Below are 12,432 nucleotides of genomic sequence, written 5' to 3' on the forward strand. Positions count from 1 at the left end.
TTGAGTAGCCACTATTGGGGAATGAAGGATACAGCCACGACCAAGTCAAGAATCATGGATTTTGTTACCTGGTCTTTGTTCTTGCTACACTGACCTCGTGTTTCCCCCTCCAAACTGCCTTCAGAGTTTTCTAAACCAAATACTCTTCAGAAGGAGAAAACCATGTTCTCTTGGCTAGATGGGCTAGGCTGTCAGAAACAGGAATGAGATATGTGTTCCCATTGTATCTGAAGGATTATTTATTGGTGATTCTGACATGTGTTCTCTGTCCCAAGGGAATGGCTCCACCCCAGCCAGGTCCCCAAGAGATTTTCCTACAAGTCCTGAATCTGGCAAATGATGAAGTGAAGGTGACAGTATTGGGAAATGAAAACAATTCTCTGTTGGTAGAGTCCATCAAATCCTTTCAGGTGAGGTATGGGCCTGAATTAATTAGAAATTCTATATGCTGTCTTGACCTTGATTTTTTCTTTATATTAATTATATCATAAGCACCTTCCAAGGTCCTTAGATAATCTTTGAGAACATGCTTTTAATGGGCACATAATATTCCATCCTATAGATATATCATAGTTTATTCAGATGTTTCTTTATAGGTATTCAAATTTTTTGTTATTATGCATAATCTCATAATGAATATTCTTATTCATAAGTCTTTATGCATGCCTCTAATTATTTCCTATGGTAGATTACTAGAAATAAAATTACTAAATTAAAGAAACGAATTACTAGGTTGTGAAAGTATCTGATGAGGTCACCCACTCTGAGAGATTATGAGATTGTGATGTCCAAGATGAGGTAGAATGTAAGTGTGACAGATACTTCATTCCACAGAAAACACCACATTATGCCAAACTGCACCTGAAAACAAAAAGCCAGGATTTCCACTTCCACCTGAAACATCACAATTTGTCTGTCTACACTGAGCATTCTGTGCAGGAGAAGAACTGGTATAGTCTGATCATTCGTGAGGATGGGAAAAGCATCTCCAGCATGATGGTAAGTTGAAGAATTGCTCAGGTTCAAAGTTGTCATCTCCACGTAAGCTGACTGGCTCATCAATGTCTTACCAAGGTCTTCCTGATGATCAAATTTTCTGGTTATAGTTTCTTTTTTGTCAGCTGTTACTGATTTTTACTTTTCTCTATTGTAGGTAAAGGATGTAGAAGGCAAAACAACCAATGGGATGACAGCCGTGAGGTTTGGATGTCAAGGAGATACCAAGCCACTCTATTCTCTTGAATGTTGGATCACTCCTGATCCTTGGGTTTCAGATTAAGAGGCCTCTCATTCCACTTGTTTCAAACAGGAATTCTCTCTCTCCTAGAATATCAGGGGCACTGGTGTCAGAAGGCATTTTCCAGGACAGTGAGAGGCAGATAGGCTTGTTTTCTCATGTGGGATCAAAGATGACCCTGCATCTGTGTATGCCCCCTGTGCTCTGCTGCATGAATTCTTTCTGCTGAATTTTATCCATTCATCTTGCTCTCAGGAAAATAACTGAGTACTTCCCTCTCTGTGATCACCAGAGAGAAATTTAGAAGTGAGCAAATAATCTTCCCTTCATTGTTGGTAGTTGAATATCTATCTTTTAAAGTATAGTTTTTATTATAAACCTATAAAAGTTATCATGATATATTACACATTTGAAGTCAAAAGATTTGGTTTTGAATCCAGATAAGGCTGATGTCAGACAAACAAGAGATAGAGATGGAGCACAAAGGAGGTCACCTGCTCTCTGTGGCAGGTATTAGACTTGAAACAGACAGATACACATGCCTATGGCCACCAAGATCATGAGGTTGCCGTTGAGAATAGCATTTTAGAAGAGAATTTTTACTGAAAAGTCTGAATTTCACTAAAGGGTAGGACAGTCATAATAACTTGCTTTTGAATATGCTTTAGAAAAAGCAAACAGTTCAAAATAAGACAACACTGGGGCCAGAAAGCCAGAGAGCCATAGGCCTCAAGAAAGGGCATTTTCTAGGTTACTGCAGGATGATCTAAAGTGCAGGAATTCGCATTCAGGACTCTAGAGGGACTTCCATTCTTATCCCTTAGGCCAGAGACCAGTCAAAAGTTATCAAAACAGAAATGTACCAAAAACCCATCCTGAGGAGAAAATCTAGGTACCCAGGTTCAGAAAACTGAAAAGATGGTTCTGGAAGAGTCAAAAGTTTCTGTATACTCCAGAACACTGATAACAACCTACTATGGGCTGGTAGTCTGAATTTTGAATAAGTCAAATTGTATTTCATTTATAAAAGGATAAGATATCAGTTTATTTTATTTTATTTTTTTAATTCAGTATATTATGGGAGTACAAAAGTTTAGGTTACATATATTCCCCTTGTCCCCCTCCCCCCGAGTCAGAGTTTCAAGTGTGTCTATCCCCTAGACGGTGGGCATAGCACTCATTATGTATGTATACACTCATCCCCTCCCCCCAACATCTGCAAAAATGCTCAACATATCTAATCATCAGGGAAATGCAAATCAAAACCACAATGAGATATCACTTATCTCCAGTGAGAATGGCCTTTATCAAAAGTTTTATATAAATATCATTATACATAATTATATGTATAATTATATATACATAATTATTTTTCTTAGTAAAGTCTCAGTTGATGAATTCCACCATTATAAGGGAAAGAAGTTTGATGCACCTAAACTGAATTAGTAAGGAAACTCAGATTGACATGAGTGATCATAATAGTGTCCATCCAGCTAGAGATCTGGTGAGGATGTGACAGATGAAATTTTAATAATTCAAGAAGTTAGGGATAGCTAAGACTTCAGATTACTTCTTACATGTGAGTTAACTCATTTGTCCAGTTAACAATATACATCATGTACCTTTTATGTGCCATCCACTATTCTAGGCACTGGGAATATAGTGATAAACAAAACGGAACAGGCCCCTACCCTTTGTTATCAGATGTCCTGTTTGGGTGTGTTTGTCTGATGTGTAAATAATGTCTCTACCCTCAGGTTTATTAACACTTTGCATAAAGATGTCAACATCTCCGTGGGTACAGATAGCTCCCTCAATGTTGGTGAAGACTATGGTGTGTCTGCTTACAGAACTGTGCAAAGAGGAGAGTAAGAGCATTGCCCCTGTGGACATTTTACTTTTATCAACAATTGTATTTTAAATGCTATCTTTGTATAAAGGTGGGGAACATCTTTTGAGTATAGAGAGACTCCTGCTCTTTTTCAACTCTTGCCTCCTTCCTTCAGTCTCACTTTTTTCTACATAGATATATTGAGATCATGATTACTGTGAAGGCCATACTGTATAGTTAACCCAGCCCATCTCTGTGAATTTTGCAAAGCTTATTATTGGTTCCCTCCTACCAAAGGAAGTATCCTTAGGTTCCTCCCATTGGCACTTTATTACTTAGAGTTTATCCTCTCCGGTTCACTGTTTTATGCTGTTTCACTAAGTCATAAGATTTGTATGAGAATAGTTCAACTAGGCCTGAAGTCCACAAAAGAAGATGATTTGTACCTTCTTTATTCAGGTTTAAGATTTTAAAAAAAATATCTAACAAGCAAGCAATCAAGGACTCAAACTAGGGGCAGAAACCTGGCATGGTAACTCACTCCTAGAAACATCTCTCTTCAAAGAGAAATGATGACTTCACTGCTTTCTTCACCATCAGTAGAGAGATGAGATCACTTTCCCTAGAGATGAGAATGCTTTTCTAACTTGTGATATTTATTCTAACCTGAACTCATCCTGTTCCAGATACCCTGCAGTGCATTGTAAAACAGAAGATAAGGACTTTTCTCTGAATTTGGGTCTACTAGAATTTGGTGCAGCATATCTGTTTGTTATCACTAATGTAAGTAGCTCACAGCACCCACTCCCCACCACCTCCATCTTCTGTCCTCTTGGCAGGGACAAAGGATAAAGAAGACTCTGTGGCCAGACAGGAACACATACTTATTTCTAGTGTAAGGTGAAAAGTTCTATAATGACTTTAGAAAGCCCATTGTCTCCATAGGGGATGTTAAAAGTGATAACATCAGCATTTAATTCATTTTGAATTAATTTTTGTATATAGTATAAGGTAAGAAGTCCAACTTTATTCTTTTGTATGTGTATATCCAGTTGTCCCAGCACAATTTGTTCAAAAGACTATTATTCCCCCATTAAATGGTCTTGGCACTCATGTCGAATATCAATTGAGCATATAAATAAGGGCTTATTTCTGCATTCTCAAATCTATTTCATTGATCTGTGTGTCTATCATTGTTCCAGTACCACACTGTCTTGATTACTGTTGCATTGTAGTAAATTTTGAATTCAGAAAGTGTAAGTCTCCAACCGTGTTCTTTTTTGGGATTGGTTTGTCTATTCTGGGTCCCAAGAATTTCCATATGAATTTTAGGATCAGTGTAGGATCAGAAGCCAACTGGGATTTTGATAGGGATTACATTTAAATCTGAAGATCATTTTGGGGAGTAGTATTATCATCTTAATAATATTAAGTCTTCTGATCAGTGAACATGAGATGTCTTTTCATTTATTCAGGTCTTAATTTTTTCCAACAATATTTTGTAGTTTTCAGAGTAGATATTTTACATTTGTTTTGTTAAATTTATTCCTAAATATTTTGTTCTTTTTAAAGCTCTTGTTAATGGAATCATTGTCTTAATTCCATTTTCAGGTTTTTTGTTGCAAGTTATAGAAATATAATTTATTTTTGTATATTGATCTTGTATCCTGCAACCTTACTAAACTCATTTATTAGTTCTAATAGTTTTTTAGGGAGTCCCTTAGACTTTCTACATACAAGATTATATCATCTGAAAATGGAGATAGCTTTACTTCTTTCTTTTCAATTTGGATGCTTTTTATTTATTTTCCTTGCCTAACTGCTCTGGTTTGAACCTCTAGAAGTTATGATAGCAGACATCCTCTTAGGGGGTAAGCATTCAGTCTTTTATTATTAAGTAGGTTACCTGTGGGTTTTTCATAGGTACCCTTTATCAGATTGAGGAAGTTACTTTCTATTCCTAGTTTGTTAAGGGTATTTTTGTTTGTTCATTTTACCACAAATAGGTGTTAAATTTTATCAAATACTTTTTCTGCATTTATTGAGATGATAATATGTTTTTGCCCTTTATTTTATTTGATATGATATATTACATTAATTGATTTTCAGATATTAAACCAACCTAACCCTATTAATTTTCTAGGGCTGCTGTAACAAAACACTACAAACTGAATGGTTTACAGAACATAAATTTGTTGTTTCACAATTATGGAGGCTAGAAGTCTGAGATCAAGGTGCCGGTAGGGTTGGTTCCTTCCAAGGGCCGTGAGGAAGAATCTGTTCCATGCCTCTCCTATAGCTTCTGGTGGCTTGCTGGAAATATTTGGTATTGCTTGATGTGTAGCAGAATTACTCTTAATATCTGCCTTCACATCATGTTTTTCCTATGTGCCTGTCCAAATTCCCCACTCCCTTTTTAATAAAGATACCTATCATATTGGATTAGGCCCACCCTAATAACCTCATTTTAACTTGACTAATTATATACACAACAACCCTATTTCCAAAAAAGGTCACATTCTGAGGGTACTGAGTATTTAGGACTTCAGCATATGAGTTTTGGGGGATACAATTCAGCCCGTAACACTTGTATTGCTGGTGTTATTCTGTTTTGTTGTTATTGTTCGGTCTCTCATCTGCTGCTCAAGATAAAAGCCATACATGATGTTTCTGAATACCAGGATCAAATAAACATCTAGAGTAGAGGTCGTAAATTGGGAGTCTGGGGGCCCTTCCTTCTGTAGTCCTATCTTGTATGGCCTGCACAATGTTGACAAAAATAACAAAAGATTTAATTGTCAATATTTAAAATTCAAGAGCTTTCACCTGAGAAGTTGGATTTTTGACATTTCTTGGGGAAAAAATCAGACTATTTCATGACAGGTAGTCCTGTGTCGATTGGTTGGTGCTGTAGGGGCTGTGCACTTTCAATGGAGCCTGTGCTGTGCAGTTCACCATAGTCTCCATCTGACCTATGGGCATTTAACTATCTGACTTTCATTTAGAAGCTCTGGTCATAGTCTTCTCTTATGCCAAGAAAACACAAACAGATGCCTAGGTATTGTTTGCACTTTCAGCTAAAGCAAAACAGAACTCCTTCATCTTCCTCTTTTGAACCTAATGGCCTTTTGACTCAGAGAATCAAAGGCATTTAGATGCCAAAGACTTTTAATCTCAAAGACTTTGACCTTAATGTTTTAACTCTGCTATTTTTAACTTATTGTATATCCAGATATTACACCTACTACCTAATAATGGTTTTAATTCAAGAAATTATGTAGTTTTTAAAATAAAAAGTGTTAGTAGATATAATCTACATAAAACAAACCATAACTAAAAATGTGCATATAGTAAAAGTACTTTTAGACAAAAAAACTGATTGTAGAATCACATATATTTGATAATATTAATAACAAAAAAGACCCTGAAAAAATTTCTTTTTGACCAAATTTTACAGAAAAATTATATCTCTTTGACAAAATTTGGATACATAAAATTTGAGTTAAAATAGAACTGGCAGTAAATAGAATGCAAAATAGTAGGTGGTATTTGATATGTATTAAAAATTGATCAATAAAATCTTTAATGTAAGAATTACCAAGAAAATAATTCATTCTGATAAAAGTAATTTCAGTAAAATAAAAATGAAAATAGAAAATATTAAAAGCAATTTAATTGTACTTACATAGAAAATGGAATAAGGAATTAAATTGTTCTCAAGAAAATGTTTCTGAAAATTTATTTTGTTTGTATAATTCAAATGCCATTTTATGTTAAAATGTTGTCCAGAATCAAAATGCCCAGTAGGTCCAAATGGTGACAACCCAAACTGCAATATCAAAATATTATGCCATTTAAGGTCTCTGTCAATAATGGTATCTGATTGACTGAAGCCAGGTGAGTGAGCATAGTGATACCAAAAGAAATTTCAAAAAGTTGGAATTGTGCAGAAATGGTCAATCTCCTGAAGGTAGCAGAAGGATGAAAATATAACACAAAGAAGGAATGAATATAAGATCATAGAATGCTACAGTTAGGAATATTTACTTGACACTATTGATAAGCTCATTTCTTCTTTCTTCCACTAAGAGTACCAGTCAGGGTCTTCAGGCCTGGAAGATGGAAGACATTCCAGCCAACAAAATGTCCATTGCATGGCAGCTACCACAATATGCCCTGGTTACAGCCGGGGAGGTCATGTTCTCTGTCACAGGACTTGAGTTTTCTTATTCACAGGTAAGTTTTTGGAAATAAAAAGTAGAAATGGAGATACTGCTTGAAGGATGGTGAGTTTTAATTCTAGCACTGCCTGAAATAGGTATATGGTCCTGGCCAAGACCTCCATTTCTTTTGGTGTTGGGTTCCTTGTATATGAATCTGAACATCTATGACCTTTACATCTTGACTCCCCAGATCATGACTGTGCAGCATAGCACAGGAGTCTGTGCTGTCTGGGCCCTAGGAAAGAGCACTTAAAGATTAAAACTAAGGGCTGTGGAGTCAGACTGCCCATGTTCCAATTTTGGCTGCATGACCTAGTATGTAACCTTGAGCAAGTGAATTGTCATCTCTGTAATGCTATTTTTTCTTTGCATGTAAAAGAAGAATCTAATAGAACTTATCTCTTAGGGTTGTAGTAAAGATTATATAATATAATGAATTAAACTATTCAATTAAGACCTCCATTTTATTACTGTTAACATTATTACCACCCCTGAATCAATGTGATAGATGAACATAGTGGGGGAAGTTTGAATCTAGAAGCTTTTGTGGGAGAGGTTTCCAGGATAGACACGTGGGGCATGAGGGTGGTGTAAGGAGTTTATTTACTTTCAAACTGTGTATTCCCTAGGCTCCCTCTAGCATGAAATCTGTACTTCAGGCAGCTTGGTTGTTGACAGTTGCAGTTGGGAATATCATCGTGCTTGTTGTGGCACAGTTCAGTGGCCTGGTACAGGTAGGTATCTGAGGGAAGTAGGAGCTCATGTCTACCCAAAGTTTTCCATCCAACTTTCTCTTCTCCCTTTCCCTCCATTTCTCTGTCTCCCATATCCCTCACTCAGTGCTGTGACATGAGATTGGTTAGATACACAGACTTTGTCTGGAAAATATAATGGATATACGAGAGTGGCAATAATGACCACCATATACCTATGTGAGGAAATTCCAGTGAACCCAGTCTTATTCCAGTAAAAGTCTGCCTAAACTGGTGATTTTGGGTCAATCTACTCCCTAATCCTGACTCTGTAAATATCCTTTTACGTTTAGGTTTCTGCATAATCTTTTTTTTTCCACTCAAACCCACTTTATTTCCATAATCTTGCCATATTTATTTCTCCTTGCAGTGGGCTGAATTCATTTTGTTTTCTTGCCTGCTCCTGGTTGTCTGCCTGATCTTCTCCATCATGGGCTACTACTATGTTCCTGTAAATCCAGAAGATATACAGGGTCCAGCAGATAAGCAGATTCCTCACATCCAAGGGGACATGATCAACCTAGAGACCAAGAAGACAAAGCTTTGATGACTCCCTGGACTCTGTCCTGACCCCAATTCCCCAATTCCTGGTCCTGGTCAAGCATTTTTTTCTCCTAGTAGATTAGGCAAGAGAGGTAGCATTGTAATTGACCTAATTCCACCTTTCTCCCATGATCGAGACAGTTTAAAGACTGGGTTTTTCAGTACATCTTTAAATGAGGCCCCTGAGACTCTATGTCTTCTGATCTATCCATAAACTCAGTAAATCTTGTGCAGTGTTGCTAAAGCTGGCCTGGTGTCTCCTAATGGCCATGAAAATACAACTGTATATTTAAGATCAGTCTCTGAGAGTATGCAAAGTTATGTGGGAATTCCTTTACAGATACCTACCATTTAGAACTGATAAAACTGCTTTTTGAGGTGCTTGCTGATTTAGGGGCAAAATTGCAGAATAATAGAAATGGTATTTCAACTTTCTTTATAAGCAAGGTAATTGTGCTATTAACAAGGACCTCAAGAATTGGTATGTATGGTGTGATCTGGTCCAGCCAGGGGCTGCCTTGTTGGTTATCCAGGTTTGATAAGACATTAGTAAATTTTTCAATACAGATGATAGGAGACAACGTGCCATTTTATTAACACATAGTTAATATAGTGATTATTATAGTATTTTATCTTTTCATCCAAATACTCTTTTTTTTTTTCAGTACTGATAGATCCTAGCACCCAGATTAAAGAAAATAAACACTCATAAACATGGTTCTGGAGAATAGGAATAGGTATAAATTGTAGAAATTTTGATGAGCCCATTCATCCTTTTACAGTACACATTCCTCTTAGGAACTGTGATGTTTTAGCCCTGGACTATGCTGATCTGTGGATAGTTATATAGACAGTTATTATAATTTTGCAACCTTGTTTTATCAATGGTGCTGGACCAGCTTTTTCTTATTATTATATCTTGTCTTGCCTATAGCAACAAATTTTCAATAATAACGTTTTTACAAGTCCAACTTTTGTTTTGTAATTATTCCATTTAGCCTCAAAGTCGTGGTTCCATTTTGATAATTTATCCTGACTTGCTTTTTCCATAATTTTAAAATATTATTTCTTCCTTTAGGTCTGAAACTTCCCTTCTTATTAAAAAAATGTTATATTAATGCTCTAGGTTTGAGGTCATACAATGGCAATGCTCAGTAGAGGGCCATAGACCCATATAAGGATCCTGTCAAAATTTGTGGGTTGGGGGCTGGTAGAGCATGCAGGTTTTTTGTTCGTATGTGTACGTGTGTTAATGAAAAGAGTTGGAAAACATTACCTTGCATACAATAAATGAATCCAGGCATAGGCATGGGAATACAATGACTGTGCAATGTGTTGCTAGGAAAAAAAGTTTAGAACCACGGAACTAGAGAGCCTCATTTCCACTGGTTTTACATTATTTTCATCTAGAAGAGTATTGGATCTCACATTGTTAATTTAACAGGTAAGAGAATTTACTTTCCCAAGCTTTATATATTCAGTTTTAATGACTATCATTTCATAAGTACAGAAGTGGCAGCAATGCCACCCAGTTTTCTGATCTCTTGATGTGAACCTGACCTTACTCCTTTAGAAGACAGCCTGTTCACTTTAAAGCAGCTTTAACCTAAACTGTTCTATAAAAATTGTTTCAAGAGATGTTAATGCTTTTCTGTGAATAAAAGTGTCTATGGCAAATAAGTTTGGGAAATGAGATATACTATATCCTCTTGTTAACATTTGCATATTAAAGACTTTGAGATATCCTGTAGTAAAGACACAAAACATTTTGTCTAAGCTAACATTCTGTAGAACACTGGTTTGGGAAAAATTGTTAGGCCATTCTTCCTCATGCTGAACCTTAGTTCCTCTCTGAAACCTCCTACCATTGGTTCTTCCCTCTCTAGCCAACAAGAATACGCATAACCTCCTTTTTCATGTGGTAGATGTTTCGCTGTTTGGGGAAAGCTTTCATGGCTCTTCCCCGGTCGTCAAATATTCAAAGTAAAAATTCTCACTTCCTGTAATGGTTCCTTACAAGGCATATTTCTGTCCTTTCACCATCCTGGTTTCCCTCTTCTGAAAAAATATCCTTTACCTGAAAGACAAGAATTAAGATTAAAATATCTTAATATGTGATGCCTGTAGCCAAATACAACATTCCAGAAGTGGTCTAACTGGAAGAACTGGCATCTGCCTTTCTCCAAACAATGCACTTCTGTTAATGCAGTATAAGGTAACATTAGATGTTTTTAGAAACTACGCCACAATGTTGGCTTATATTCTATTGTGCATCACTTCGTGACAGGGATACATTCTGAGAAATGCATCATTAGGTGATTTCATCATTGTGCAATATCATAGAGTGTACTTACACAAACCTAGGTGGTATAGCCTACTGCACACCTAGGCTATACGATATACCCTATTTCTCCTAAGCCATAAACCTATATAGCATGTTACTGTACTGAATACTGTAGGCAATTATAACATAATGTTTTTTTGTGTATCTAAACATAGAAAAGGTATAGTAAACTTTACACATTAGATGAATGTATCAAATTATCATATTTACCCTGAAAATATTTTTTAAAAGAGTGCAATTGCAATCCATTTGGAAAAATTTGGACACGAAAATGAAAAAGAAGGTACAGCAAAAATACAGTATTATAATCTAATGGGACCACCATCATATATGTTGTTGGTTGTTGACTGAAACATCAATATACAGCCCATGACCATGTGGTTGGCTAAAACCTCAAAGTTTTTAAGAAAGCTATTATTTATCCACATACATCTTTGATTTCCACTATATACCATTCACTGAGTTAGCTGTTGGAGAAACAAAGATGAATAATCTACTATACCTGTCCTCAAAGTTACCTTGCTTATCCAGATAGACTGTCAAGATGCTGGAGAGTGCAAAGGCCTGGAAGAAGTAATGGTGTGATGAGGAAAAGTGAAAACAGTTTGGCTTTTTGGTAGAAGATACATTCAGAAGAACCTAAGGATCAGATCATGAGGGTCTTGTGACCATTGTAAGACACTTTTATGTTATTCTAAGTGAGATATGAAACCATTGGAGGTTTAGAACATGGGAATGACATAATCTGATTCTCTAAGATCACTTTGGCTGCTGAGTGAATTTTCTACGGTCAAGAAGCAATAGAAACAGAGAGTCCAGTTAGGAGGCTTTTGCAACAGTTCAGGCAAAAGATGATTGTACTTAGGCAATGGGGTAGCAGTGGAGGTGGACAGAAATAGTTTGACTTGGAATTAAACTTTAAGATGGAACTGATATGATTTGAATGTGGTTAGGATATGTGATTTGAAAAAAAAAATCAATGCTCACTCCCAGATTTTGGCCTGAATAATGGGGATACATCATGATGGAATTTTCTGAAAGTAGAGAAGAATTAGGGTAAAAACAGGTTTGGAGTGTAAAGTAACTAAGTTTTATTTGCGGCATGTTGAGCTTCAGATGTTAACTGGTATCCAGTTGGAGTTATTAATGGCAGGCTCATATAAGTCTAAAGTTCAGGTAAAAGGTAGGGGCTAGAAATATAAACTTGACAGTCATCAGCACATAAATGTCATTCAAAGCTGTGAAACTGGATGAAATTTCCTAGGAAGTGAATATATAGAGAGAAATTGTCAAGGACTGAGTCCTCGGATCTGCCAACATTAGAGTTCTAGGAGAAGAGAAAGATGCAGCAAAGGCAATGAGATGGGTGACCTATGAAATAAAAGGAAATCCAGGAGAATGTGATTTATTATAAATGACACATTCTTTATTGTAATTAGATAAAACCAATATGAAAAAATAATCTTTGACCTAAAAGAAGCACTTGTTCCTGCTAGCAAACC

General features: G+C 36.3%; 1 protein-coding gene across 2 annotated transcripts in view; it reads left to right on the forward strand.

Moving 5' to 3' along the window:
* The window catches only part of SLC15A2 (solute carrier family 15 member 2), a 31,218-nt gene extending 22,314 nt beyond the window's left edge, over positions 1-8,904 (forward strand). For both annotated transcript variants that reach the window (XM_069472694.1, XM_069472695.1), the window contains 8 exons: positions 276-410; positions 835-999; positions 1,154-1,200; positions 2,995-3,105; positions 3,755-3,851; positions 7,158-7,304; positions 7,921-8,025; positions 8,414-8,904. In XM_069472694.1, coding sequence (XP_069328795.1) covers positions 276-410; positions 835-999; positions 1,154-1,200; positions 2,995-3,105; positions 3,755-3,851; positions 7,158-7,304; positions 7,921-8,025; positions 8,414-8,590 — 984 coding nt within the window. In that variant the 3' untranslated portion in view covers positions 8,591-8,904. The remainder of the gene's footprint in view (positions 1-275; positions 411-834; positions 1,000-1,153; positions 1,201-2,994; positions 3,106-3,754; positions 3,852-7,157; positions 7,305-7,920; positions 8,026-8,413) is intronic.
* The last annotated feature ends 3,528 nt before the right edge of the window (positions 8,905-12,432 follow it).

Source organism: Eulemur rufifrons, chromosome 7, assembly GCF_041146395.1.
Source record: "Eulemur rufifrons isolate Redbay chromosome 7, OSU_ERuf_1, whole genome shotgun sequence".
NCBI lineage: Eukaryota > Metazoa > Chordata > Mammalia > Primates > Lemuridae > Eulemur > Eulemur rufifrons.